Raw genomic sequence first — 27873 nt, 5'->3', positions numbered from 1 at the left:
AAAGTTATGATTATCCTGCTAATAAAATGATATTCACAAACATGAGATCACATCTTTAAAAAATTCATGGGGATATTTTTAATACAAAGCAAGAGAAATGATAGCTATCTCACTGATAAAAATCCAATACCTACGAATGAGGTTTTAATTCTAAACAGAAAGAAAAAGTAAGGACATGAATATGCAGTCAGATAGATGTGATTACAGAAAAAATATAAGAAAAATACAGGCCTTCTTCTGTTATGAAACATAGAAGCAATAACAGAGATGTAAGGACTCCCTGGTCAGAGATACTAGTGCTAGCTAGTGCTAAATTTATTAGGACACTCTTCCGATTTTGTAGTGGTAATTAATTCTTCCCTTTACAAGTTTGTTGTATTGTAATGTTGAAGAAAATCTCTGCCACCAGTCTAATGCACCATGAAGAATGGGCTCAGCCAACTTGGATTTACACCGCAGCCATCAAATGAAAGCCTAGCTACTGACCAACGCAGGTAAATCAACTCCTTCAACTATTATGCTCTGCTAAAAAACATATTTGGAATACAGAGAACTGCGTGCCAGTATATTTCCACTGTAGATTTCCTGTACACTTACACTACTGCAGAGAGAGAAGAGGAGATTTTGATGACTGCTATGCTGCCTGACATCAACCATTCTAACAGTTCTGACAGTCAGCACAAGACAATTACAATAGACCTGTGGGATGAAGCCCACTCCCATATGCTAGATAATGTCACTTCCCAACATGCTGTACCACATCCGTGTCCTGAGGTACCAGCCACAAGCATGGCCCTCAAATTCAGGGAAGCTTAGTGATGCAATCACCTATCGAGTTGAGGTCACCGCAGATGCAAATCCTCCTTGGATGGCAGCCACCAAGATGTCAGGAAACCTCACTGATATCATCAGCAGCAAACAAGTCCAGGCATTAGTCAACACAGGAGTTTCCTTTCCTGTAATGTGGATCATATCATCACCAACTAAAGAAGACTATAGTCAGTTATACAAAAACTATGTGCTAAAGTTACAAATGGGAAATATGTTCAGCTGATAGGAACATATTATAGGTATCCGATCCCAGACTCCTATAGTTGTCAAGAGAGAGCCGTTGGGATGTGGTAGTGAGTTCCTAGTTATGCTTTTAGGCGCCAAGAAAACATCATTAACTAACTCATTTACTACGCAGTAATACAGGATTGTCTTCCAAAGTGCCATGCCACACCCCTGCTAGCAGAGTAGGGCCTCGTCAGTGGCAGAAGGCCAACTTTCGCTCATCTCACAGTATCACCAGAACAGCGAAGCATCAGGTGGCAGCAGCTGCATCACAGACGGCTATTGCTTGCAGAATCTGGTGGCCTCCAGCTCTGCGTATCCATCTCCAAAGTGCTTTTGTGAATGTCGAAGATTTGCACTCACGAGTCTCTCCCAAGGCCCACTTGAAGTACTCACTGGCTCATAAAGAGAGTTGGCTCTCTGGCGCCGTTTAGGAAACAGGAGCCAACAGCATTGGGTCCTGCCAGAAGAATGGGATGAGCAGCAGCAGTGACCGCCCACTTGAAGACGGATGACGGACGGTGTCCAGTTCACGAAAGTCGAGCTTGCAGCAGACATCCAGAGCAATAGTGGCCTCTGCGCCCCATAGTGCAGCCTTGGATGTTAGTAGTACGGCTGGCAGCAACAGCAGCAGTGTCCTTCCAGTCGAAGTTTTAGTTCCACAGACGATCGGAGACTGCTAGGCAAGCCGAAGGTCAACCTACATAGCCTCCCCTCTCATTGGTTATACGGAACTGATACAAAGGCTGAGACTATGTACTGGGCAATGTTTTGAGACTATTTGCTAGGCAGTCAGCAATCAGCATTCAGCAGTTAGACATTTGTTAAGAAGCGTTGCAGTGGTGGGGATGGGTATGATGGCACATATCCTGTTTTTTTCTTTGCTGTCATCTCTCCTACTGACTTCAGACTTTTGCAACTTCACCTTTCAGAGGCTCTTTTCTGCTGGCTGAATACTTAAAGTTGTGCTGTACTTAGCCTTCCTTATGAAACTCTTCTCTGTCACTAGTATGGCGATATCTCTCAGCTTCCATGATATAATTATGCTTCGCTTGCAGAGTTGGGTGCCAAGTCCTTCACCGTGCTGTGACAGCTTCCACGTTTACCGCAACTCACTTAGCCATTTTCCCCTAGCTGGCAGTCTATTGGTCACTGACACAGGTAGTCTGCCTTCCAGGAGCTGCCAAGGCAAAATTTGGACAAACTTTTAGTGCCCATCGGGGATACTATCCTGAGGCATAACAATATAACTCCAAAAGTTACTACTAATGACTGAACACAGACAGCCCTTAAAACCTGTTATTTTAACAGAATTTAGTTGTTGTGTTATTCCTGGGAGGGAATTCTTTGAGGCACCACAAGCAGTCATAGGCTGTGGAAGATCAGAGCTCCAAATTGATAAATGTATTCCAACACACACAGATGACAATTATTGCTCTGTACAATTGTTTGCCACTGTAGACAATGTTATGCTGCAGTCATCAATAAGATGCATTTCAATTGTCAATCTATATGCTAATTTACACTGTGAAGCTTTTGTCACCTGCAAAAGCTACTCAGGCTCACAAAAGAAATCTGCATGCTAGTGGTTATTATAAGCATCGTAGCTGGCCAAGGAGAACTTTGAATCACTAACTGTCATAAGTAGTGCATAGGAGCAGCCAAACCAGTCCAGGAAGGGTAGCTTAGGGCCACTGACAAAGAATCTTGTGCCACTATCACTGCAGTCTACGCAGGGGAGGAACCTACTACTGAACTGCCAAAAGGATCCAACCTCACAAAGGAACAATGTCAGTGAGTGCTAATCATTCTGCGCCATTTTTGGACACACTCAAATCTGGAGGAGAGAAAAGACAGACCAAACACCCCATGGTAAAACACAATATTAACACTGGGGATCGTTCATGAATTAGCCAGAGCACTCATATTGCATTTCATTGGTTAAATGATGCATAATATGGGAGAATGTGAAGAGGATGCTGCAAGTTGAAAGCAACGAACCTTCAGAGTGTCATTGGCCCTCTGCCAGGGTCCCAAGGAAGGCACGTGTGTTAAAAAAAAGAAGGTCAACCCTCTGCTGCACACTGATGACACCCTAGACTGCATGAAAGTAGCAAAGTAACTCTCAACTAAGGCCAGGCAGGCAGGCTGTTGACAAGTCGGGGTGGATGAGGCTGACAAGGGAAAAGGCTGCCTTCACAAGTCCTTATGGAATCTATTAATTCAAAGTTATACTGTTTGGAATCTGAAAAAGTGCTTCTTCATTGGCGAAGAAATAAAAATCTTGGGGCATCTAGCAAATGGTGATGGAGTTCATCCCAAGCCAGACAAAATAATCAGAGCAATCACAAATTTCCTGACTCCTTAGCAGATTTGTGATGTGCGGAGTTTTCTAGATATGTGCTCGTACTACTAGTGATACATAATGGACTTCTGCACCAATCTATGTCCCTTGTAATTACAACTGCAGGAAGATGTTGAATTTTCCTGGGACAAGGCACAAGCAAGCTCTTTCTTCATTTTTAAGGTGGTGCTGTCAAGTCCTAGCATTTTATGACAAGACAGTACTTCACACCAGTGCTAGAAGTTATGGGGTGAGTACAATTCTAGTACAAATTCAGGAACATGCTGAAGAAACGATAGCTAATTCTTCCGGAGCATGCTATAAGTCTAATAGGAGATACTCTATAGCTGAAAACAAGCATCTTGCAGTTGTTTTGGAATTGATACATTCTGGTAGTACTGATTTCAAACCATTCAATGTTGACACACACCACCATTCTCTATATTGGCTGGCTGGTCTGAAATATCCAATGGACCAGCTGCTGAGATGGGGACTGAGGCTTCAGGAGTACAGCATCACACTGATATACAAGAAAAGGGTTATAGGGTTGTAAGGAAATCTGACTGCCTTTCAAAGAATCCATTGGCAGAGTACACCAACCTGGGCAAAATCTCAGCTATCGCTGCATTAAACTACATTGCTGCTAAACAGAGGGAAGATCCAGCATTGCTGAAAACCATAGAAGCCTTGAGGAATGAGGAATCAACCAAAGGAGATTTCCAATTAATAAATACAACCCTTTATAAGAGGAAATACGATATGATGGGGCATAAATGGTTGCTCATCATCCCTGTTCGTCTACAGCTAGCTATCCTGAAGTTTTTTCACAATGTTCCAACACCTAGTCACCTGGAATTCATGAAGATTCTAGACAGAATTAACGCAGCTATTATTGCATTAACCATTAGACCACAGGTGGGCAACTGACGGCCTACACGCCACGTCTGGCATGTGATTGGTTTCAATCCAGTCTGTGGAAGAAATTCCTAGTGAAGCTAGAATGAACATCTCCTAAAAAAAACCACCACACATGAGGGTTTTGACACATAATTTGTTAGTGTTTCATTTCAGAAAGGGGTGCAATTAATATCTTATTTCTACCAAACTGGAATAGACCTACTGTGGAGGTTTCCAAAGTTAACAAATGAGAATCAATGGATCACAGTTTGCACTAAATATTTCATCCGCTACGCTGTCACCAAAGCTGGACCAACTGCCAAAGCTCCAGAAATTTTAGGTTCCTTGTAGAAGACATCATTTTGAACGATGAAGCACCCCCTTGTGATGGTCTCTGACTAGTGACAAGTTTTCCAGTCAAGACTTCTATCAGAAGTAATTTCACATGGTGACATCATCCACAGGACATCAACTGCCTAGCATCCATAAACAAATGTCTCACAGCACACTTTAATAATATGTTGTCAGATATGGTGCAATATATGTTGATGTCTAACAGAGAGATTGGTATGCACTGCTGGTCAAGACAGTCACATTTAACACAGTAAAGCAAGACATTACACGCCTTACGCTATTTGTTTTACACCACAGTCATGAGGTTGCAATGCTAATGGATACACTGTGTCCATTTCAGCCGGATATACTGTGTCCATTTCAGCCAGACGATGCTGAGGATGGCTACATAAAACACCTAATCACCAGGAATGAAGAAGTAAACCACCAGGAATGAAGAAGTAAACTGAGAGCACTATAATAGCAAGCTCAGACCAGTGAGATACACGCTGCATGACATGGCACAAATTTGAATGCCTGTGCGAAATGTGGGACTTGGAAAAGCTTTTAAAGAACTGCTTTGGGCAGTGTCATATCTTTTAGTCATTTTGCAACATCACATATGAATTTGAAGACTATGACCCTTCATCAAGAAACAAAAGTACAGAGGTGTCATTCATTTTCTCCACATGAAGCACTACTACAGGCTGCAGGCACAGGTCATTAAAATAAAGGCTTCTCGTTCAATGAAAGGGAGAGGATACCTACAATGCTCATCATAGTGAAGATAACATGATATCATGATCAGAACCCAAGAATCTGCCAGTGCTGCCATATAGGGAACCATTGACAAGATATAGATCCAAGGTGCTGTAGTTGGCTCCAATGAAAACTTCTGAAACAGCGGGTTGCTGATTCTCCAAGAGAGGGAGCAATGCTGCAAGTTGTGCTGCATGCTGTGTGAGATGGTGGTTAGTGTCACTGGCTGGCACGCTACCAGTTGCCAGTTCAAATCTGATCACCAAATATTATTTCTTACTTAATATTTATCATTCCCGCAAGATTCTTGAAATTTCTTATTTGTAATATTTGCATATTCTGGAATATTAGCTGTTTGTATAGATTGCAGCACTCTCCCTTCAGGTGGTCAGTTTTTTCTAGCTGTACAGTGATGTTCGTAATATATGTAGTTTCAGTGTTAAGTGTCGTACTACACTGGTGATACTGCATTGAGATTCGGATTTGGTTCTGGTGACAGTATGATATTCGCTTTAAATTAAAAATTTAGCTCTAGAATTGAAGTAGTTGCCCAGAAGGAAAAATTTTATTTCTAATAAAAACTCTGCTTTGCCTCAGTTAGAGATTGAATATTATTGTAGGAATGATCAAAGATCTTTCTGACAAGATATTTATGAGCTACTACACCTCCACTAATACAAAATGAATAATATTTTTCTTCTTGAAGAAGCAATTCATTATTTTCATTTGTTTTCATTCGTGAGAAATTAATTACAGTAGGTTTCCTTAGTATCGTCAATGGGGTGATTTTGGACGGTTTTGTCGTTAATTTGATCATAACTTTCGTATATATTGGTGGATTAAATTGATTGTTGTGTAAGTGGTAGGGTATATGTGTAACAAATAAAATATCCCAGAACCAGAAAGTGTATGTGAAGGCATATTTATCTGAGGCAGTTAAATAAAGTGTCTGAAGTCACCCCATGGATTTTTAATACTGAGACTGTTCGTCAATTATTCACCTAGGGATACAACTGATGCAAAATAAAAGTTGTGGGAAGTGATAAAAGCAATCTTGCGCTTAAAATAACTGGCTAATGGACGTTAAAATAAGTAACTGTTTGTTTCTATGCAGTGCAAAGAGCAAATAAGCCATACTGTCCGAATTCGCTCTGGTGTCCAAAATCACCCCGTTTGACATACACACAATTTGTGAAGGTGCAGTAAGAACATCAAACTCGACAAAGAGATGCGCACCAGATGACCAAGTGAGCACGAAGTCAGTGTTCACTTCTGTGTAATAAATACTTTTTAGTGATGAATTACTCCTTAACAATATGACATCAGATCATATACTGTAGAAATATGTAAAATTTATTGAGATGTGAATTTCTTTGCTTCCAAAATAATTATAGTATTTATAGTCTGCAATGGTGATATGGATGATACGGACTGGAGAAATCCTGCAGCAGGCATAAAACATACTGAAAAAATACTAACACAGCTGCATATTAGCTGGTGTTTTGAACAACATACTTACATGATTTTTTGGATTTCCAGTAAAACACACACAAAGCATAATAAATAGAATGTTGTTGCATAAAACGCACATTTCACTAACCCAGTTACAAGTACACAGCTTCTAGTTCTTCAAAATAAGGATAAATTTTAAAAACACCTAATGTTTAGCAAGGTAGATCAGAAATTAAAAAGCAAGTGTTAAATGGAATTATTCCCCATGAGAAAAAACATGGTTGCAGGCTTTTCCAAGAAAGGAGGAATATCCAACTTTTTCTAAGCAAATATGTTTAGGAGTTTACTAGATAAACTGGGGTTTAACACCCATCTATAGCAAGATCATTAAATACATAACAAACCTCAATTAGGGCAAAGATGGGGAAGGAAATCAGCTATTTTCTTTCCAAAAGAATGATTCAAGAATATACTTTAATCAGTTTAGGGAAACCACAGAAAATTCAAAACTGCTTAGCCAGATGAGCATTTGAATGCTAATACTTTTGAACCCACATCCAGTGCCTTAATCACTGTATCACATCAATCATTGTGACAGTTTTAAGATTTCATAATTATGTGCTAGACACAGGCAAAATTACAGATGGTTCCCAATGAAAATGAGTGCAATAGCTCTACGGGTAAAATTAAAAATTACGATAGAAAGTGCACACATGCAAAAAAATCGGTACTTATTGTGATAATACTTGCCTGGCATATTAAATTATTAAAAACAATGATAAAATAAGAAGAAATAAGAAGTGTGAACACTGAAAAATACAAAGATAAATGTGTGTGTGTGTGTGTGTGTGTGTGTGCGCGCGCGCGCGCAGCATCAACTACCAACACTGAATATATGCAAGAAAATGGGATGTCCTCCCACGGCTATTGTGAAAAAAGTGCTGATAAAGGAATAATGTGTCTAGAATACGAAACAGTTTACAACTATGTGTGTGCAAATGTTAAGTCAAAACCAAAAGACTTGGTTCTGTTTGAATTGCTGTAAAGAAGAAATGCACGAAAAAGTAAACAGCAAAGACACTAAAGACGATATTATAGTGTTTCTATTACATGAAATTCATGGGTTAAAGCTAAAAAATGAATTTCAACAACAAAAACACTCGTGTGATAAATATTGTCAAAAATGCCAGAAAACTGTGAGAAGTGGTGTTGAGTGCATGGAATGCGGAAACATATTCGATTTTCAATGTGGGAAAGCAGATACCTCAATAAAGGGACAACAGATAACCATAAAAATCTGTAACTATGATGAATGTAGGTCAAAAACTATTAGTCTTAAAATATGTACCATACCCTATTATAATGGACCTGAAGATAATGAAACTCACACAAACACATCTGAAGCCAAACACAAGAAACAGAACAACATGGATTGTGGCACAAAAAGCGCACACGCATAATATCATCTAATACAAACCACATCAAAAGATCTTGCGGCAACCCACGTTAGACGATGCCTGCTTTGAAATTGAGTAAAACAAACAAAATAACAAATGCAACAGATAAAGAACAAGATGGAACACAGAGTCAAGAAATACCAAGAGAAAAAAAACAACACACATCAGAATCTACTCTGATGATTTTGGAAGAGAGGTTGCTACAAAAACAAAGACCCTGACAACTAAAAAAAAAAAATAAATAAATAAATAAAAAATAATAATAATAGAAGGCATAGCGAAACCCAGAGCAAGATTCAACCAGATCCTCACCAAAATTGAAGACTGAAGTACTCTGTCAAAGAGTGACTTTCTAGTTCTTATAGGAGGTTCCAATGATGTATACCATAATGAAACAGCTGCAGCAACAACAGCACTGAAGACAACACTGGGCAAGTTAACATATTATTTAAATTACCTCATCGCTATGATTTAATTGAATCATCATGTGTAAATAGAGAAATAACCAAAGCTAACTAGTATTTTGAAACATTCTGCAAACAGTTTAAAAATGTAATTCTTTTAGATATTAAGGAATGTCTTATGTGTAACCATCAGCCCTTTGACAATTGTAACTGCTCGAGAACTTGTAATACCAAGCCATAGTCAAGGCCTAAGAGGATTAGGAAAACCACTGCTGGCCCAAAAAATACTTAGTGTGGTAAATAATAAATTATCTTGTAACAGCAATTTAGAACATACATATCAAAACTCACAACCAAATCAGGGAAATGTATAAGGCTGAACACGCTTGAAATGTGTCAGACTTGGTCGAAACAAAGAGCTTCAGAATGCAATACAAAAAACACACTTGAAGTAAATAATCACACTAAGCCCAATGTATGCAATGTACCACCTTGCAACAAAAATGAACTACTTTTGTTACATATAAATGTACAAGCCCTAAGAAACAAAGTAGTGAACTGTAGAAGTGGCTGCAGGAAATTAAGTGTGGCAGTCTCTTTGTGAATGAACATTGGATTAAAAGTGCAGAAATAAGCTTATTTGTACCAATTGGCTATTTACTGGCAACAAGCTATTGTAGACCAACAAAAATTTGAAACTAAAATATTCAATCATAGACCTCACAAGCCTGTCTGTTGAAGCATCTGCCTTGGTTATACACACTCAGAAACTCATTACTGCAACAGTTTACCGACCACCAGCTTCTGATAATGAGATATTTGCAGAAAACTCTCTGAATTACACTCACTGACTGCCAAATGTAAGGAATATAAGACATTTATCACAGGAGACATGAATATAGATTTAAGAGTAAAGAGAAAAACTGTGGTACACATCCTAATATCTTAAGATCAATGAATTACTACAGCTTAAATGATAAACTGACCAGAATGGAGGCATGCCTTGACAGTATAATTAGCAATGTTTGAGGAATCAAGTACAGTGGGATACCATCAAATTAGGACTATCTGACCATGATGGGATATGGCTCAAAATTGGAAATCTGACACTTGATGATACCAGGATGACACTGAGTTCTCAAGGAAGAGATCACTAAAATAATGAGAAATGTATTGAGTAGAACAGAATGGGCTGGAATACTAACCATCTGCAAAGATATAAATTAAAGCTTTTCTGCATTCATATCCAATATAAAAAATACATTGGACAGTAACTGACATCTAATTACTAAGAGATGTAACCCTAGCAATATGCATAAACCACAGTATACAAAAAAGTGGTACATCCCACACCTCAATAAAATCAGAATCCCTTTACTCATGCTGAAGGGCAAAATTGAAAGCAGTCAAGAAAACAAGAATAGATATATAAACTTAAGAAAAATATACAAATCTGAAATTAAAGCAGCAAAAATGAAAGCAAATGGAAGAGTATATTTTAAATTCTAAAAACAAATGTAAAGCTGCCTGGAACATAGTTAAAAGTGAGATAAACGTGGAAAAGGAAGAAATCAGCAACCCAATTAATTGCAACACTCTCAATGAACACTTCATAAATTCAGTAAATGCCCACATACCAAAAAGTGATGATTTAACTGATACGGAAGCTTTTCTTTTGCAAACACAGAATAAAACAGATGAAAGATTTAACTGGTGTAGAATATCTGCTGCAGATACAAATAACTCTGAAAACAAGCTTAACAACTCTAGAACAGAAGACTACTATGGATTCAGTACCTTTGTAATAAAGACTATAATCAAGGAAAGCAGAACTCCGATGGAAGGTGCCACGAAATTCTAGTTCATTTTCAGCCAAGTGTCTGGATACTTTGGATCACATATTGTATTAAGCCTGCAAAAATGTCTTATATGTTGATGATATGACCATGATCTCCACAGGTGAGAGTATGCAAGAGGTGGTAAACAAAAATAATGAAGTTTCTGAAAAATGTAGGATGTGGTGTGTTGCTTACTAGTTATGCATAAACAACACAAAAACAGAGGAAATTTATTTTAATCTGAAGGTACAGAAGGAAGAGAATCATAGTGTCAAACTATTGGGACTGAAATAGACCAAAGGCTCTCATGGGATGACCTTATAAGCTATCCAACAGGCAACATTGCCGATGTGATATTCCTGCGGTATAAACTAAGATATTCTCTCAGTAAAAGTTTATTGATGCTTTGCTACTACGCATTTTTTCAGTCACAGCTACAATATGGGATTGTGTTATGGGGTAATTCAACAAGTACAAACTATGTATTCAAACAACAGGAAAAAAGCAGATGTATACAAGGACTGGGTCCAAAAGAAACCTGTAAGGAGCACTTCAGCCTATTAAATATAATGACCCTTCCAAACATCTATACAGGGTTATTACAAATGATTGAAGCGATTTCACAGCTCTACAATAACTTTATTATTTGAGATATTTTCACAATGCTTTGCACACACATACAAAAACTCAAAAAGTTTTTTTAGGCATTCACAAATGTTCGATATGTGCCCCTTTAGTGATTCGGCAGACATCAAGCCGATAATAAAGTTCCTCCCACACTCGGCGCAGCATGTCCCCATCAATAAGTTCGAAAGCATCGTTGATGCAAGCTCACAGTTCTGGCACGTTTCTTGGTAGAGGAGGTTTAAACACTGAATCTTTCACATAACCCCACAGAAAGAAATCACATGAGGTTAAGTCGGGAGAGCATGGAAGCCATGACATGAATTGCTGATCATGATCTCCACCACGACCAATCCATCGGTTTTCCAATCTCCTGTTCAAGAAATGCCGAACATCATGATGGAAGTGCGGTGGAGCACCATCCAGTTGAAAGATGAAGTCGGCGCTGTCGGTCTCCAGTTGTGGCATGAGCCAATTTTCAAGCATGTCCAGATACATGTGTCCTGTAACGTTTTTTTCGCAGAAGAAAAAGGGGCCGTAAACTTTAAACTGTGAGATTGCACAAAACACATTAACTTTTAGTGAATTGCGAATTTGCTGCATGAATTCGTGAGGATTCTCTACCGCCCAGATTCGCACATTGTGTCTGTTCACTTCACCATTAAGAAAAAATGTTGCTTCATCACTGAAAACAAGTTTCGCACTGAACGCATCCTCTCCGTGAGCTGTTGCAGCCGCGTTGAAAATTCAAAGCGTTTGACTTTGTCATCAGGTGTCAGGGCTTGTAGCAATTGTAAACGGTAAGGCTTCTGCTTTAGCCTTTTCCGTAAGATTTTCCAAACCGTCGGCTGTGGTACGTTTAGCTCCCTGCTTGCTTTATTTGTTGACTTCCGCAGGCTACGCGTGAAACTTGCCCGCACGCGTTCAACTGTTTCTTCGTTCACTGCAGGCCAACCCGTTGATTTCCCCCTACAGAGGCATCCAGAAGCTTTAAACTGCGCATACCATTGCCGAATGGAGTTAGCAGTTGGTGGATCTTTGTTGAACTTCATCCTGAAGTGTCGTTGCACTGTTATGACTGACTGATGTGAGTGCATTTCAAGCACGACATACGCTTTCTCGGCTCCTGTCGCCATTTTGTCTCACTGCGCTCTCGAGCGCTCTGGCGGCAGAAACCTGAAGTGCGGCTTCAGCTGAACAAAACTTTATGAGTTTTTCTATGTATCTGTAGTGTGTCGTGACCATATGTCAATGAATGGAGCTACAGTGAATTTATGAAATCGCTTCAATCATTTGTAATAGCCCTGTATGTACAACTGCGTAAAAGAAAATATATGACAATTTACACAGAGAATGAATTTACATTTGCACAGCACGAGAAACAACTGCATGCTTGATATACCATATTCTAGGCTGTCACTGACACACAACAGTCACAAACACCTAAGTCTAAAGTTACAAAATAAACTGCTACAATCAGTCAAAACCCTCACCTTCTTTAAATTTAAGGAGGTATTAGACATACGGTTAAAAATAAAGCATACTATTCAACTGAAGAATGTCTTGGAGGTAATTTGTAAGGAGTGTATAAAGAATGAAATATGTAACTATCATCAACTAAATGTGTAAAACTGTGTAATTAATTCCTGAATGAAATAAACGAAGAAATAGTGTAACTATCATTAACTAAATGTGTAAAACTGTATAATTAATTCTTGAATGTAAACCATGTAATTATTATTAATGAAATCTTCTGAATAGCAAGAAGTTTATGTACTTATGTGTATATGTAAATATTGGTAACAACTATACTTTTACGAATATGTAAAATGTATTTTGACAAAGCCAATTGCATGGTAAACATGCTGAATGGCTAATAAAAAAACATATAACATAGAAAACACTAACTGTATGTGTGTGTGTGTGTGTGTGTGTGTGTGTGTGTGTGTGTGTATAAAGAAATTTAAATCATTAAAGCTTACCGGCATGATGACAATACCTTCTGGTACAATATCTTCTTGTCTGTAGACTGTATAGTAATAATGAACTGATTGGCATGAACTAATGCATATTCGTAAACACCTGGCTTAAGTTGGTATCTACAAAATTCTCCCTTAAAGCCACGACCAATTGTTCCACAGCCAATGCCACCCAAAGGTACTCCTACAACAGTAAAAAGGAGCAACTGAAATAAAAACTGACACTCAGGCAACAGCATCTGCAGCTTTCCAGCAACAATACTGAAAAGTTCCAGGTAGTATGAAAAAATACTGAGAGAGAGAGAGAGAGAGAGAGAGAGAGAGAGAGAGAGAGAGAGAGAGAGAGAGACACCCTATCTGATGGTCAAGAGCACATTCCATTTCTTTATCATGCACCTGTCTGCAAGTTGTCCCTTCCGTCCTCCCAATCATTATCAACGTGAATACTGAAAGCCATTCAAAAATCCCAAGCCCTGTTTCTCCACATCTTGTCAGTCTGTCCAAATAAATATTATAGATAAATAACAATTTTTACACTTTAGATGGCCTGTACATTTTATACACAAATTCTTCCTCCAATACAAACTACATCACCTCCATCCTACACAGATCTGTTTTAGTGATTAAGTCATCAGCTGTTAACTAACTAGGATGTCAATCTGTAGTTTTGTGGGTTCACCCTTTTATGTTTCTTACATATTTGACATACATGCATTCTTTTTCCACTCAGCGAGAGATTCACAAAAGCGCAAGTTAAGTATGGGGTCATCGTCAAAGAGTACACTCAGTGAAACCGAATTTGGGTTCCATCTGGACCAGTGACTTACTTGTTTCAACTCTTTCAGCTGTTCTTCATTGCAATCCTCCAGCACAAATTATTACATTACATATCTTTATCCTCTTCCTTTCCTGCCATGTCTAGCCCCCATAGGAACCAGTCTCTTCTTTTAACGCACTGACTGCCATGAGGCCACCAGCAGCCACACCAAAGCCTCTTGCCTGACACAATCCACCTATCAGCAGCCGCAGCAGAGACTCACACCTACCACCATGTGCCTGGCCTGGCCAGGCAAGGAAACATCCATCACTATGTGTGTGACAGTCAAAGTGTTAAACTTCATTCACACTGTGTGTGTGTGTGTGTGTGTGTGTGTGTGTGTGTGTGTGTTTGTGAGGGGGGGGGGGGGAAATTGCACATGCACTCATTTAAATAACTTATCTGCTGTCTGCTGCTCAATAGCTTAACTTCAGACTTCAAGATTTTCCGATTTTCTTTGTTCACTGTGTTGTTATTACTCTGCTCTGGCTCTTTCAGTATCATGCAAGCATATCGCCAAGTATTTCTGCATTAATTATTTCATTAGTACCAGCCAAACGCGGGCAAGCACTTTAATTGAAGAGTAACCTTTTTTTTTTCCCCAAATGAAGGAAGCACCTGCACTTAATGTTCTCATATTACCTCTTATTTTACATACTTACCAGGACAAATTTAGTCTATATAATTTCTATTAATAACTCCTGTACCAAGCTGTGTGATTCTGTATATGTGGAATCGGAGCATATTTTGAATTTGATCACTGAAAATTACAGAATATTCTTTTGAATGAACGAAGAGAGCATCAAATATCTTTCACAAGTTTTACCTAATGATCTCAACATGTTACATTACAGTGTAATGTCTTTGAATAATATTTCAGATTTTTCTGAACACCTGTTTTCTTTATTTCTGCAGCTTTGTGAATTTCTGTCTTGAGAGCTCATAAATACATCTGTTCATATTCTTCCTTGTTTTCGCTATTTACCTCTTTCTTCAGGAGTGTGATATTGCAATTACTCCCATTTTTATTCATTTACTTTGTTCTCTCATTAGTCAAATATATAGATTTTGGAGGGATCACACACCTTACCTTTTTTTCTTTCTTAATAGAGTCAAATTTCATTCTAAAAATAACAGGTCTCCTTTTAAATAAAAACCAGCAATGATGAGGCCATTCCCCAAATGTGAAACCCCTAATGCATTTTCTGAATACATTACTGGAGCACACTACTCCAGTGCATGAAACAAATTACTTTATGTCTCCATTACATTTGAAATGTCAATAACTGCACAATAATATAACAAGTAGCACTTACCTGAAAAAGTTTTTGGGCAAAGAAGCCAATCTCAACTAAATAACAACTAACAAGAAAGAGTGTTCCTATCCATTGTAATTTTCTTTTCTCTGTGTATTTTCTATGACTTCTCTAACAAATTTCTGTAATTAACACAAAAAATATCAAAAACTGGATGTGGTTTAGCAATGTTTGTTCCTACATAAACCTTACTGGTTTGTCACATGGGACCATTTATTTCCTTAATGGTCAACTTACAGGAACATAATATCTACCAGTTGCACACAACAACAACCTGTATAAACCATTTGCCTCACACACCATTCAGCAGTGAGGAAACAATGACAGCCATCAAAGAAATGAAAGCAGGCAAGGCATCTGGTTTTGACAGCATCCATTCATAATTCCTAATTCGCAGTAGGATGCATGTAAAAAATGGCTAGCAGCTTTCTTTATGATATTCTCCAAACTGGTAACATACCCTGTGATTTGAAAAGAGCAAAAATCTTTGCTCTTAGCCACCTTAAAACCAGGTAAACCAAATGACAAACCACAAAGATATCGACCTACTGCTTTAATTATATACTATATAAAAATTTTCGAAAGAATATTGTATAACAGAATCAGCCACATAATTTTCCAAAGCTTGCCTGCTAAACAGGCAGGATTTTGCCGAAACTGGAGCTGCACCAACCAGATTCTCTGACTGATAACTTATATTGAAGCAGTATTCCAAAAACACACAGAACACTTCAATTTTGTGTATAGATCTCACAGTAGCCACATTACTGCATAGACATAAGGGGTTACATTCAAACATTTAAGTCATACCATGTCTTAAAACTGGAAACCTCATCACTGCTATGTTAAGTAAAAGAAGCTTCCAACGGGTAACAAGATGAGCCCTCTAACAAAGTTTAATAAAGGCCTTCCACAAGAATCAGTGCTAGACCCTCTTCTGTTTTCCCTGTATATAGCAGACATGACTGAGACAAATAGTGGAATAAGTGCTGACTCAATGTACAAATGGGGATTAACAATATCGCCCAGCTGTGACTGTGGTGCAGAATGGCATATTTTTCAGTGCATCATATGTACGTACCCAAATCGATCCAGAGGAGTTCCTGTTAGCAACCAAGGCATCAGTTGTGTATGGCCAGCAGTTGGATATAAGCCTCTGACCTGTGCTTTGTAAATATTGTAATTTTAATCAATTTATAATCATAAATTTCTTCCCTATGTGTTAAATATATTTATGTGTGTTATTAAAGAAAATCCATTTCCTTATGTGGTGTGATCCTAGGCACATGCTGAATAAATAAATATTCTCCTAGACACAACACCTGACTCCTAAAAGCTGGATGCTACTCAGCATTTTTCGCAAGTGTACTCTTGCTGTTGTAAAAGTCATTCTACAGTTTAAGACTCTTTAGAAGTCAAACAATGATTTCTTATTGCTAAAGAGACCTTTATATCCTCCTCAGGAAACACTCACTATCATAGCTTTAAGGGAGTAATGTCAGACTTACAACAATAACTCTTACAGGAGCAACAGGATAGCAAAAGTAATAAACATAACATGACATGACATAAACATGATATCAGAATGCACCAAAGGACAGTGAGTGCGCAATTCAGTAACATTACAAAAGGGTGAAGTATGCACCACTGGGTATACAGAAAAAAAGAGCTGTGTTGCATGCAATGGAACAAACATTGTGCAGCCACGACTTGCCATATAATTGAAGGGTTGAGTGGGTGATACACACATAAGCAAGCCTGAAAATGTTGCTGAACTGCAGTCAGAAAAAGTTTTCTTCGGACCCAATTTGTGCAGAATACACATACAGTGCTGTAGCTATGCAGGTAGTTAGGTGTGTGTGTGTGTGTGTGTGTGTGTGTGTGTGTGTGTGTGTGTGTAGCAATGTTTGTCAGTCTACATGTTGAGTTGTTACTTTTGCTCCTTTCATAATTTATATTCCACTACGGGCTTTCTGCATCATTCATTACTTAAGCGCCAGACTACAGATTCAAAAGTGTGATCTTTCATCCACAGTCAGTCCTATGAATTGTATCCATCATTTTTTCACCTCTGCCACTGTTACAACAGTCATGAAAAAGAGCGAGCTGCAGGGTGGTCTAGAGTCGAAGTTAAGCTATTGGTCCCACTATAACTGGCTGAGTAACTCAGTTCTGACATCAGAGAAATGCAATGACATACCATCTCTTTTAACATCATGGTGTTCAAACCGGTCTTTGGATTAATGACAGATTTATCTTCAAAGATTTTCCATTGCCATATTTACACTGCACTGCCCCAATTAGCCCAAAGTTCAAAACACAATGAAAATATAGCACTAAATAATGCACTGCTGACCACAGTTCTACCAAATGTTCGTATTTTGATAATCACAGGAGCTGAAGAATATATTTACCACTTCTTCCATTAAACATGCTTTTAAGTAATTATTTTGTGAAATTTTTGTATATTTATTTTCAATATAGTCTTGTGAGCCAGTCAATATTGCTCAAAATGCAAATAAAGCAAACTAACCATATATCTGTCTTCCTGTCACCATCTTCAGGTAGTCCATAAGAGGTTTCCTCTGAGCTCTATATATCTTCATGACATACCAAAGATAACTGAAAATAAAAAGGGTATGAAGTTAAATAATGGCATAAAATGAATTATGTAATACTACAAATCAACTGTAAGGAACCAATTACATCCTCTGCTTTCCTCTTTGTCATCATCTTATCATAATGTTGGTGTCCATCAAAAATAATTAAAAACTAATTTTCTGCTATTCTTTCAGACCTCTGCAATACAGAGGAGTCCTTGTAGGCACCACCGACCCAGCAGAGATCATTACATACGCTCAACTACTCAATTCACCCACTCAGCCATTGAAGGAATGTTAACAACTAGCTATTACCAGTTTGTTTTCTGTCTGATATACAACAAACATCAAAAAATTTCCAGATGGAGTTGCTAGTTAATAACACCTTTCTTACCTTTAGCAGAATTTTGGTGAGATTAGTTTTCTACTGGCTGGTTACTAACATTGACTAGCTCACTGACTTAATTTTGCCGTCTCGCCAAGAGTACATAATTACAGGCTATGTACTACATTCTGTTCAATTTGTTACTTAGTACTTTCCAAGATTTATTAAGTTTTTATGTTTACTGCCAGGAAAGTGATGACAGAGGAGTCAAAGAACACCACCACCTTCAATTGCGATATTCACATATGACAAGGACTTAACAATGGCTGTATATCTGAAAGCATTACTACAACAACAGACAAATGGAAAGAACAATATGTGGAAGAACATAAGAAGTGCCAAGGCCAGATGTAACATCTACTACTGTAGCACACAATTGGCTACACCTGTCCCTCCACCACAATTCACAGCAGTGGATCAAGCACCTCCTATGTATTCAGCATTCCATCCAGTAAAAGATGACAGGTGAAGGTACAAGTAGCTAATACAGCACTTCAAAACAGATAAAATAATGGACTCACTGAGGCATCATGATTATTTTTCTCTCCTGAGATGACCCAAAAGGGCTTCAAGAAGTGCTGTAGAGAAATTCTGCAGTACTGGTAACAGTACCAACAAAATTTCAAGAAGTGTTATACTTTCAGAAATTGATTTTAAGTTTCCAGCATATGCGTAAGTGAGCATATCATTCATGGGTAGCAGATCTCCTAGACATTTCACTGTAGTTCAAAACTGTTATATCAGAAAGCCTGGTAAGAGATATTAGAAGCAAAGGACCCATGACTGGAAGAAGTGCTTAAAAGACCTCCAGTATTTGAGTTAGCAAAGTCATTTAACAGTAAGTTAAAAAAACAAACTGAAATTGGAACAATGATTCAATGTGATCACACCAAGCCTCACCACCACCCTTGTTAATTTTAGTCAGAAGAACAACAGGAACAGAATCTGGTTCATCATAGCACTGCAGAACAAACAGTCTGATTCCACTGACTGTAGAAACAAGCATGAGCTTCAAGGTACAAAAAAGCTCTGTCCTCGGTCTAGACTGTTTTCAGAGTAAGTCATGTGAGGCAAGATTTTCCATTTATCATCTCAGTATGTCACTCCTGTCACAAACATGGTTACACACCAAATCTCTGAAGGGTCAAGTTATTGAGTCGACAATCAACTGAGTTATTGTCATACACTCTTCTTCGTAAAAAGAGCTGCATGCATGACATGGCAGATTGTGATCATTGTAGGCAGGCAGGTAGATTGTACCACACATAAGGAATGGTTACATTTTCGACTCTGAAGGAGCAATATTTATTGCACTAGATGGCCATAAAATCTGTGTGTTAGTATGGCTTGAGACTCCTGTGGTTGTGAATACAAGTGTCCAGACATCACGGCATCAAGTTGTACAGGTCTTGGATATCATCCTGTGATACCCCATCCCATGCCACTTGCAACTCAGCTTGCAGTTCCCACACATTGGTTGAATGACATGGCATACTCCATAGCACCCCATACATTCTTGATCAGGGAGAGATCAGGCGACATGACTGGCTGTAACAGAGTATCCACAACTGCAAGGCAAACTCTGGAGGTGCAGTGATACAAGGATGAGCATTTTCCTGTTGGAACTGGGCATATGCATTCATGAATGGCAGAGCCACCAGTTGCCTGACCTCCTCCATGTGCCGTGCGGCTGTCAAGGATCCCTTTAGCAACACTAATGGTCAATGAGCATCTTACGATGTCACTTCCATACCATCACACTAGGCTGGCAGGATGTGTGATGGCAGACCAATAACTGCTCTTCATGACACTCTCCACAGTGCTTCCAGACACAGACCCAGTAGTTGTCCCCTCCCAGGCACAAGTGAACTCATCACTAAAGATGACTCGGTGTAAATCTGCAGACCCCATGTCTGTCACTGTTGACAACAGGCTAGATGAGCACAATGCATAATGATTCATGGGTGAGAGTGACAGGTTCTGTAATGGCTGGTGTGCAGAGAGCCCTGAATCATAAAACTGTCTGCTTGTGGTACTAGCACATGTGGGATGTTGCACAGAAGGCAGGACAGCCCACTGAATAGCCTCTATCCTTGCTGTTGGATCTGTTCAAGCACCGTGGACAATACATTTATCCTCCCTCCTTGTGGTGCTGGCCAGATGTCTAGATTCTACATATCACATATTCATGCCATTCATGCCTTCCGGAATCCATTGCTACCAAAAATGGGCAATGGTGGTGTCCATATGACCAGTGTGGTGCACAACACGAAATATGACCACCCAAACTCCTGCAGCACCTCTGAAACTCATCTAGCTGGGCAACTCACTAATCAGTAACAAACATGTCACTTAGGAATAGTGACAAGTGCAGGTGGTGATACCCACTGGCCAGCATTGCTGTTTGAGAGTCCTCTTACATCAACTGGTAGACACAGCATCATGGTCCCACTCTCATGCTCCTTGAGTGCACGGCTGACCATGCAAAAATAATCAATGGCATAGCTGATAGTGTTTACCACACACACACAGTTTGGTGGATCATTCGGGCCTTCTTTTTTGATGATCAGTGTACATCACAAAGATATAGTGACGAACAGCACATTATATCATGGTAACCACAGATCGCAAACACTTACTGTAACACTTTGAATTAATCAATAGAAAGTGTGAATCCAAGAATATGTAGCAACATTAACCAATGCAGATTCATACCACGATTACAGTTGTTGTCAGAAGTGACAAAGCAGCACTTTAAATCATTTAGTAAACAAACAATTCCTATCAAAGGAATGTTTGTGACCAAGGTCATGTACAAGCAAATGACTCAAAATATCAAATTTTTAGTAGTGGTACAAAATGAAAGTTAGCTTGTCAACTTGTTACTGGACAAAAAATATTCGCCTTATGGAGAGGTACATCTACACTTGTCCTAAACATGCAGCAACTTCACCAGCCAGCTCTGATAGCCAATTCCTTCACCTGGCCCACTCTCAGAAAGTCCTTGTAGCATATTCATGCAGAGTTTGTTATGTCCTAATCAAATTTCTAACCATCAAGAGTATGTCACTTACAACTGCAACTTATAATGGGCTAAATTCAGTGTTACACCTCCAGACCAACAGGTAGGCAGAATAGATAGTGCAGTGGTAAAAACAGCGAGAGATAAAAATAGTGGAACAGATTCCTACAAAAACTTCGCTGAATCTATTCTTCTGTACATATTGCACTATGTCACGAAAAGACAAAAGTCTCACTAAGATACTCCATGGGAGCCAACCGTCAACCTTGCAGCATATCCAAAATTCCTATCAAACACATGCAGCGCTCCCCAATTGTTGTTTGGCACTCTGGGCACACACTTTTGAAAAAGTAGCATGCTAGACAAAAGGCGACCAATGTCCGATGATGTACACTACAGCCATCACAGAGGGTGCTCTTCAGTGTCATTGAATCTGTAACCACGGTGATGGCGATGGTGATAGTGATGACCCAACAACCTAGGGTGATCGCTACCAGAAAATGCACTGTTGGACATCTCATGGCTTTCTGCTAGAATATACTGCAAACAGTGTGGGGAAAGCAGCCTCATTTCACCATTGGAGATATTATCTCCCATGAGTTGGTTCACAACTGGTACATGCTGTCAATAGGAAAAGTTTATTGGGTGGTCCTTAGGATGACTCCCATAACTGTGTCCACTTAAAAAGCAGACGCAGATGATATATCCATTCAAATGCTATCACCCATGACAACGTTCAAGAACATGATACAGCACTGTTTTTGTTGGGATCTCTTCCACTAATTTTATCACTTGCTGTTTTCGTCTCTGCACCATCCATTCCACCTACCCATTGCACTGGAAGTTAACACTGAATTATCAGGGTACAAAGTTATCTGTTCCCCACTGGCCATCAAATACTTGTGCTTCTCATAAGGAGGGATTCTGTGTTCAATAATAATGCTTATAATGACAATGAACCTCAGATGCCTTATTCATGAAGACACCTTCAAGAGACACCTCGCTGCTAACAGCAGTACCACTGCTGACTAAATGGAAGCATGACATTGCTGGGCCATACATCTCACTCTCTCATGTGGTTAATGACCACAGCAGGCAAATATCAGCAGCTCAGTTTTCTGCCTGTGAATGCTGTGGACATCAAACACTTGCCAGACAGATCCATTAGTTACCAACACTCACTATCTTTGAACCACCATTGGTCTTCTGCTGGGAATGTTTTGTACAAGCTCTTTACTTACCTTGGCTCAGCTCACCAGAGGTAAAATTTAATTGGCTATGCACCATTTACTGTGACTATTCCATGTTGTTTGTGCCTTGGCAAATCTAGTAAATGTTATAGTAGTTCTGACAAATATCATAAACAGTCTTTTAAATGGGATTTAATTACTTTACATTACAAAACTTTGATAAAATAATAATGGAAAAATTGATATTGGAAATAAATTACATCCTTTTTCAAATTTATATCAGGATCAACTGTTGAGCCTCAAGGAATATTAATCATTGGATTCTGTTGCGAACAACAAATAAAAAAATTGTATAACACATTCAATTTAATTTAAGTATGGAGACTTTGCTGGCTTTTCTAACATTAACACTTTTGAGTGTCTTCACAGCCAATTTTTGCTTGTTTTTTTATGTATGCATGCAGAAGTTAGCACGTGCAAAGTGGACAATGGGGAACTCATCTGTTGGACAATAAGACTGAATAGTGAGCAACTTATATTATTCTAAAATATAAGCATGTTACTCTGAGTACATGCCTGGATGGAACTTCAGCCAGTTTCCCCAATAACCTAGTCACAGTCAGTCATCTCCAAACAGCCAAGCTTATCCTTCCACTTTGTGCTATGGTAACTATGCGATGTGGAGAGTACCTAGGGTTATCAACAGTGGGGAGGATTTCATGAAGGATGGACCCACTCCACCAAGAGTGTCTTTCCGCCGTCCACCTAACCTTCGTAACCTGTTGGTTCATCCCTATGAAATACCCAGACCACCTTCCCTACCCTCTGGCTCCTACCCTTGTAATCGTCCCTGGTGTAAAACCTTTCCCATGCACCCTCCCACCACCACCTACTCCAGTCCTGTAACCTGGAAGGTGTACACGATCAAAGGCAGAGCCACGTGTGAAAGCACCCATGTGATTTACCAACTGACCTGCCTACACTGTGAAGCCTTCTATGTGGGAATGACCAGCAACAAACTGTCAATTCGCATGAACGGACACAGGCAGGCAGACAGTGTTTGTTGGTAATGAGGATCACCCTGTGTGTGTGTGTGTGTGTGTGTGTGTGTGTGTGTGTGTGTGTGTGTGTGTGTGTGAGAGAGAGAGAGAGAGAGCGCACAAGTGTATACCAATCCTTTTTTTCCCCTAAGGTAAGTCTTCCTGCTCCCGGGATTGGAACGACTCCTTACCCTCTCCCTTAAAACCCACATCCTTTCATCTTTCCCTCTCCTTCTCTCCTTCCTGATGAAGCAACCTTGGGTTGCGAAAGCTTGAGATTATATATATATACAAAGATGATGAGACAAACAAAAGTGCTGGCAGGTCGATAGACACACAAACAAACACAAACATACACACAAAATTCAAGCTTTCGCAACAAATGGGTGCTTCATCAGGGAAGAGGGAAGGAGAGGGAAAGACGAAAGGATGTGGGTTTTAAGGGAGAGGGTAAGGAGTCATTCCAATCCCGAGAGTGGAAAGACTTACCTTAGGGGGAAAAAGGACAGGTATACACTCGCGCGCGCGCACACACACACACACACATCCATCCGCACATACACAGACACAAGCAGACATTTGTAAAGGCCTTTTAACTTGGGTTGGTAGACAACGATGTGCATAAAGGTTAGTTGGTTGTGTTGCCACCAAAACACGTTAAAGGGTGGAGAAATTCGGGAAAATTTCGAAAAAACTACGTGTAAATTTATTAAAAGGCGTGGTTTTGTCATGGCAGATTATGAGAATGAGGCTAACAATTGTCTGAAGAAGAAATAATGACGTTAAAACCTGTGGGAAGCGGCTAAAAATGATCAATGATGTGGGAAAAACGGAAATGGAAATAAAGCGAAAGTTATTAGAACTAGCCGAAATGATTGTTTAATAGGTGAAAGGAACTGTTTGTGAACTAGAAACGGTGGATTTTATAGCAGCGGTAGTGTTGAAAGCGGAAAGAAAAAACAAAAAAAATTTTTTTTTTGGTTATGGTTTGGAAGTAGGTAACGTATTATTGAGCATATATAGGCGGGATAAAACTGTATAGCAGATTACGGTAAAAAGGAGAAGGTGAATACAAAGTGAACCTACTGGCAAAAACAGAAAGAGAAAATAAGACAACAGGAAAGATTTCGAAATGCAACAGTGACAATAAAAAACGTGATTGTTGGGTTCAAATTAATGATATGAATATAATAGAGGGAAACATTCCACGCGGGAAAAATATATTTAAAAACAAAGATGATGTGACTTACCATATGAAAGTGCTGGCAGGTCGATACAAACACAAACAAACACATACATACACACAAAATTCTAGCTTTCGCAACCAATGGTTGCTTCGTCAGGAAAGAGGGAAGGAGAGGGAAAGACGAAAGGATGTGGGTTTTAAGGGAGAGGGTAAGGAGTCATTCCAAACCTGGGAGCAGAAAGACTTAGCTTAGGGGGAAAAAGGACAGGTATACACTCGCGCACACACACACATTTCCATCCGCACATACACAGACACAAGCAGACATTTGTAAAAATTCACAAACCCAATCATCCCGGCCGCCCCATTGTAGCTGGTTACCAAGCCCCCACAGAACGTATCTCTGCCTACGTAGATCAACACCTTCAACCCATTACATGCAGTCTCCCACCCTTCATCAAAGACACCAACCACTTTCTCGAACGCCTGGAATCCTTACCCAGTCTGTTACCCCCGGAAACCATCCTTGTAACCACTGATGCCACCTCCTTATACACAAATATCCCGCACGTCCAGGGCCTCGCTGCGATGGAGCAGTTCCTTTCAAGCCGATCACCTGCCACCCTACCTAAAACCTCTTTCCTCATTACCCACAACTTCTTCACTTTTGAAGGCCAGACATACAAACAATTAAAAGGAACAGCCATGGGTACCAGGATGGGCCCCTCGTACGCCAACCTATTCATGGGTCGCTTAGAGGAAGCCTTCTTGATTACCCAGGCCTGCCAACCCAAAGTTTGGTACAGATTTATTGATGACATCTTCATGATCTGGACTCACAGTGAAGAAGAACTCCAGAATTTCCTCTCCAACCCCAACTCCTTTGGTTCCATCAGATTCACCTGGTCCTACTCCAAATCCCATGCCACTTTCCTTGACGTTGACCTCCACCTGTCCAATGGCCAGCTTCACACATCCGTCCACATCAAACCGAACCAACAAGCAACAGTACCTCCATTATGACAGCTGCCACCCATTCCACATCAAACGGTCCCTTCCCTACAGCCTAGGTCTTCGTGGCAAACGAATCTGCTCCAGTCCGGAATCCCTGAACCATTACACCAACAACCTGACAACAGCTTTCGCATCCCGCAACTACCCTCCCGACCTGGTACAGAAGCAAATAACCAGAGCCACTCCCTCATCCTCTCAAACCCAGAAACTCCCACAGAAGAACCACGAAAGTGCCCCACTTGTGACAGGATACTTTCCGGGACTGGATCAGACTCTGAATGTGGCTCTCCAGCAGGGATACGACTTCCTCAAATCCTGCCCTGAAATGAGATCCATCTTTCATGAAATCCTCCCCACTCCACCAAGAGTGTCTTTCCGCCGTCCACCTAACCTTCGTAACCTCTTAGTTCATCCCTATGAAATCCCCAAACCTTCTTCCCTACCCTCTGGCTCCTACCCTTGTAACCGCCCCCGGTGTAAAACCTGTCCCATGCACCCTACCACCACCACCTACTCCAGTCCTGTAACCTCGAAGGTGTACACGATCAAAGGCAGAGCCACATGTTAAAGCACCCACGTGATTTACCAACTGACCTGCCTACACTGTGACGCATTCTATGTGGGAATGACCAGCAACAAACTGTCCATTCGCATGAATGGACACAGGCAGACAGTGTTTGTTGGTCATGAGGATCACCCTGTGGCTAAACATGCCTTGGTGCACAACCAGCACATCTTGGCACAGTGTTACACCGTCCGGGTTATCTGGATACTTCCCACTAACACCAACCTATCTGAACTCCGGAGATGGGAACTTGCTCTTCAATATATCCTCTCTTCCCGTTATCCACCAGGCCTCAATCTCCGCTAATTTCAAGTTGCCGCCACTCATACCTCACCTGTCATTCAACAACATCTTTGCCTCTGCACTTCCACCTCGACTGACATCTCTGCCCAAACTCTTTGCCTTTTAATATGTCTGCTTGTGTCTGTATATGTGTGTGGATGAATATATATATGTGTGTGTGTGTGTGTGTGTGTGAGCGAGTGTATACCCGTCCTTTTTTCCCCCTAAGGTAAGTCTTTCCGCTCCCGGGATTGGAATGACTCCTTACCCTCTCCCTTAAAACCCACTTCCTTTCGTCTTTCCCTCTCCTTCCCTCTTTCCTGATGAGGCAACAGTTTGTTGCGAAAGCTTGAATTTTGTGTGTTTGTTTGTGTGTCTATCGACCTGCCAGCACTTTAGTTTGGTAAGTCACATCATCTTTGTTTTTATATATATATATATATATATATATATATATATATATATATATATATATATATATATATATATATATATATATATATATATATATATACGAACAGGATACAAAAAGCATTGTAATATAATAATACAACTCACCATAATCATGTGAGTGTCTAAAGTCATGATATAATTACTAAGTAATTAAAGAATGCAGTCAATCAAATTGTTTGCAGCAAACATTTTATGAAGTTTTGATGCCAAAACCAATTTATTTGAACATACTAATTCTATTAAACGTGTTGCCATTATCTGTCAAACTAAGTGTTGTGATTAATCTCAACAAAGTTCATAGACTTCAACTGTACGTTCAATTGTCTATAGTTCAAACAACACACAGAAAGCTTTTGAAATCATTGCATGTCATATAAGCACCAGTGGTGGTAAAAACAGGGCTCAGTTAGTCTTGCAACACCCTTAGGTCAGTTTTACATCAGTCCTGGATGAGATTTTGTGACAGTAAATCTGTATATGTATTTGTAGAAATAAATAAATGAAAGAACAAATCCACTGTGTTGCCTGCATCATTTACTACTTAGTGCATCACAAAAACTGTCTTGATAATGCTAGGTGTGGATACCAGATAAATTTCAAAAAGGAAAGAATATTTATTTTTGGAGAGCTACACCACCCATTCAATAAAGTATACAAAACTGTTCCCAGAAGCATCAAAACATTTTAATGTCTATGAAAAATCTGAAACTGAAATCCAGTCTCTGATGAAAACAGTCAATCCTCAACAATAACATCAGCATGGAATGAAGCTTGGCCCACAGCACTGGCATTAAAGATTATCAAAAATCTCGGAAAGTGTAGGTACCAAAATTCTAAATGGATAAACTATAAAATGCCAC

At 39.6% G+C, this 27873-nt stretch overlaps 1 protein-coding gene across 1 annotated transcript in view; it reads right to left on the bottom strand.

Annotated features, from left to right (window-relative positions):
• Positions 1-27873, bottom strand: part of LOC126483959 (non-lysosomal glucosylceramidase) — a 262802-nt gene that overhangs the window by 176926 nt on the left and 58003 nt on the right. The window contains exons 2-3 of the mRNA XM_050107254.1: positions 17810-17898; positions 13147-13327 (exon numbers count right to left, since the gene is read on the bottom strand). Coding sequence (XP_049963211.1) covers positions 13147-13327; positions 17810-17898 — 270 coding nt within the window. The remainder of the gene's footprint in view (positions 1-13146; positions 13328-17809; positions 17899-27873) is intronic.

This window comes from Schistocerca serialis, chromosome 6 (genome assembly GCF_023864345.2).
Source record: "Schistocerca serialis cubense isolate TAMUIC-IGC-003099 chromosome 6, iqSchSeri2.2, whole genome shotgun sequence".
NCBI classification, from domain to species: domain Eukaryota; kingdom Metazoa; phylum Arthropoda; class Insecta; order Orthoptera; family Acrididae; genus Schistocerca; species Schistocerca serialis.
This window is presented reverse-complemented; position numbering and strand designations above follow the sequence as displayed.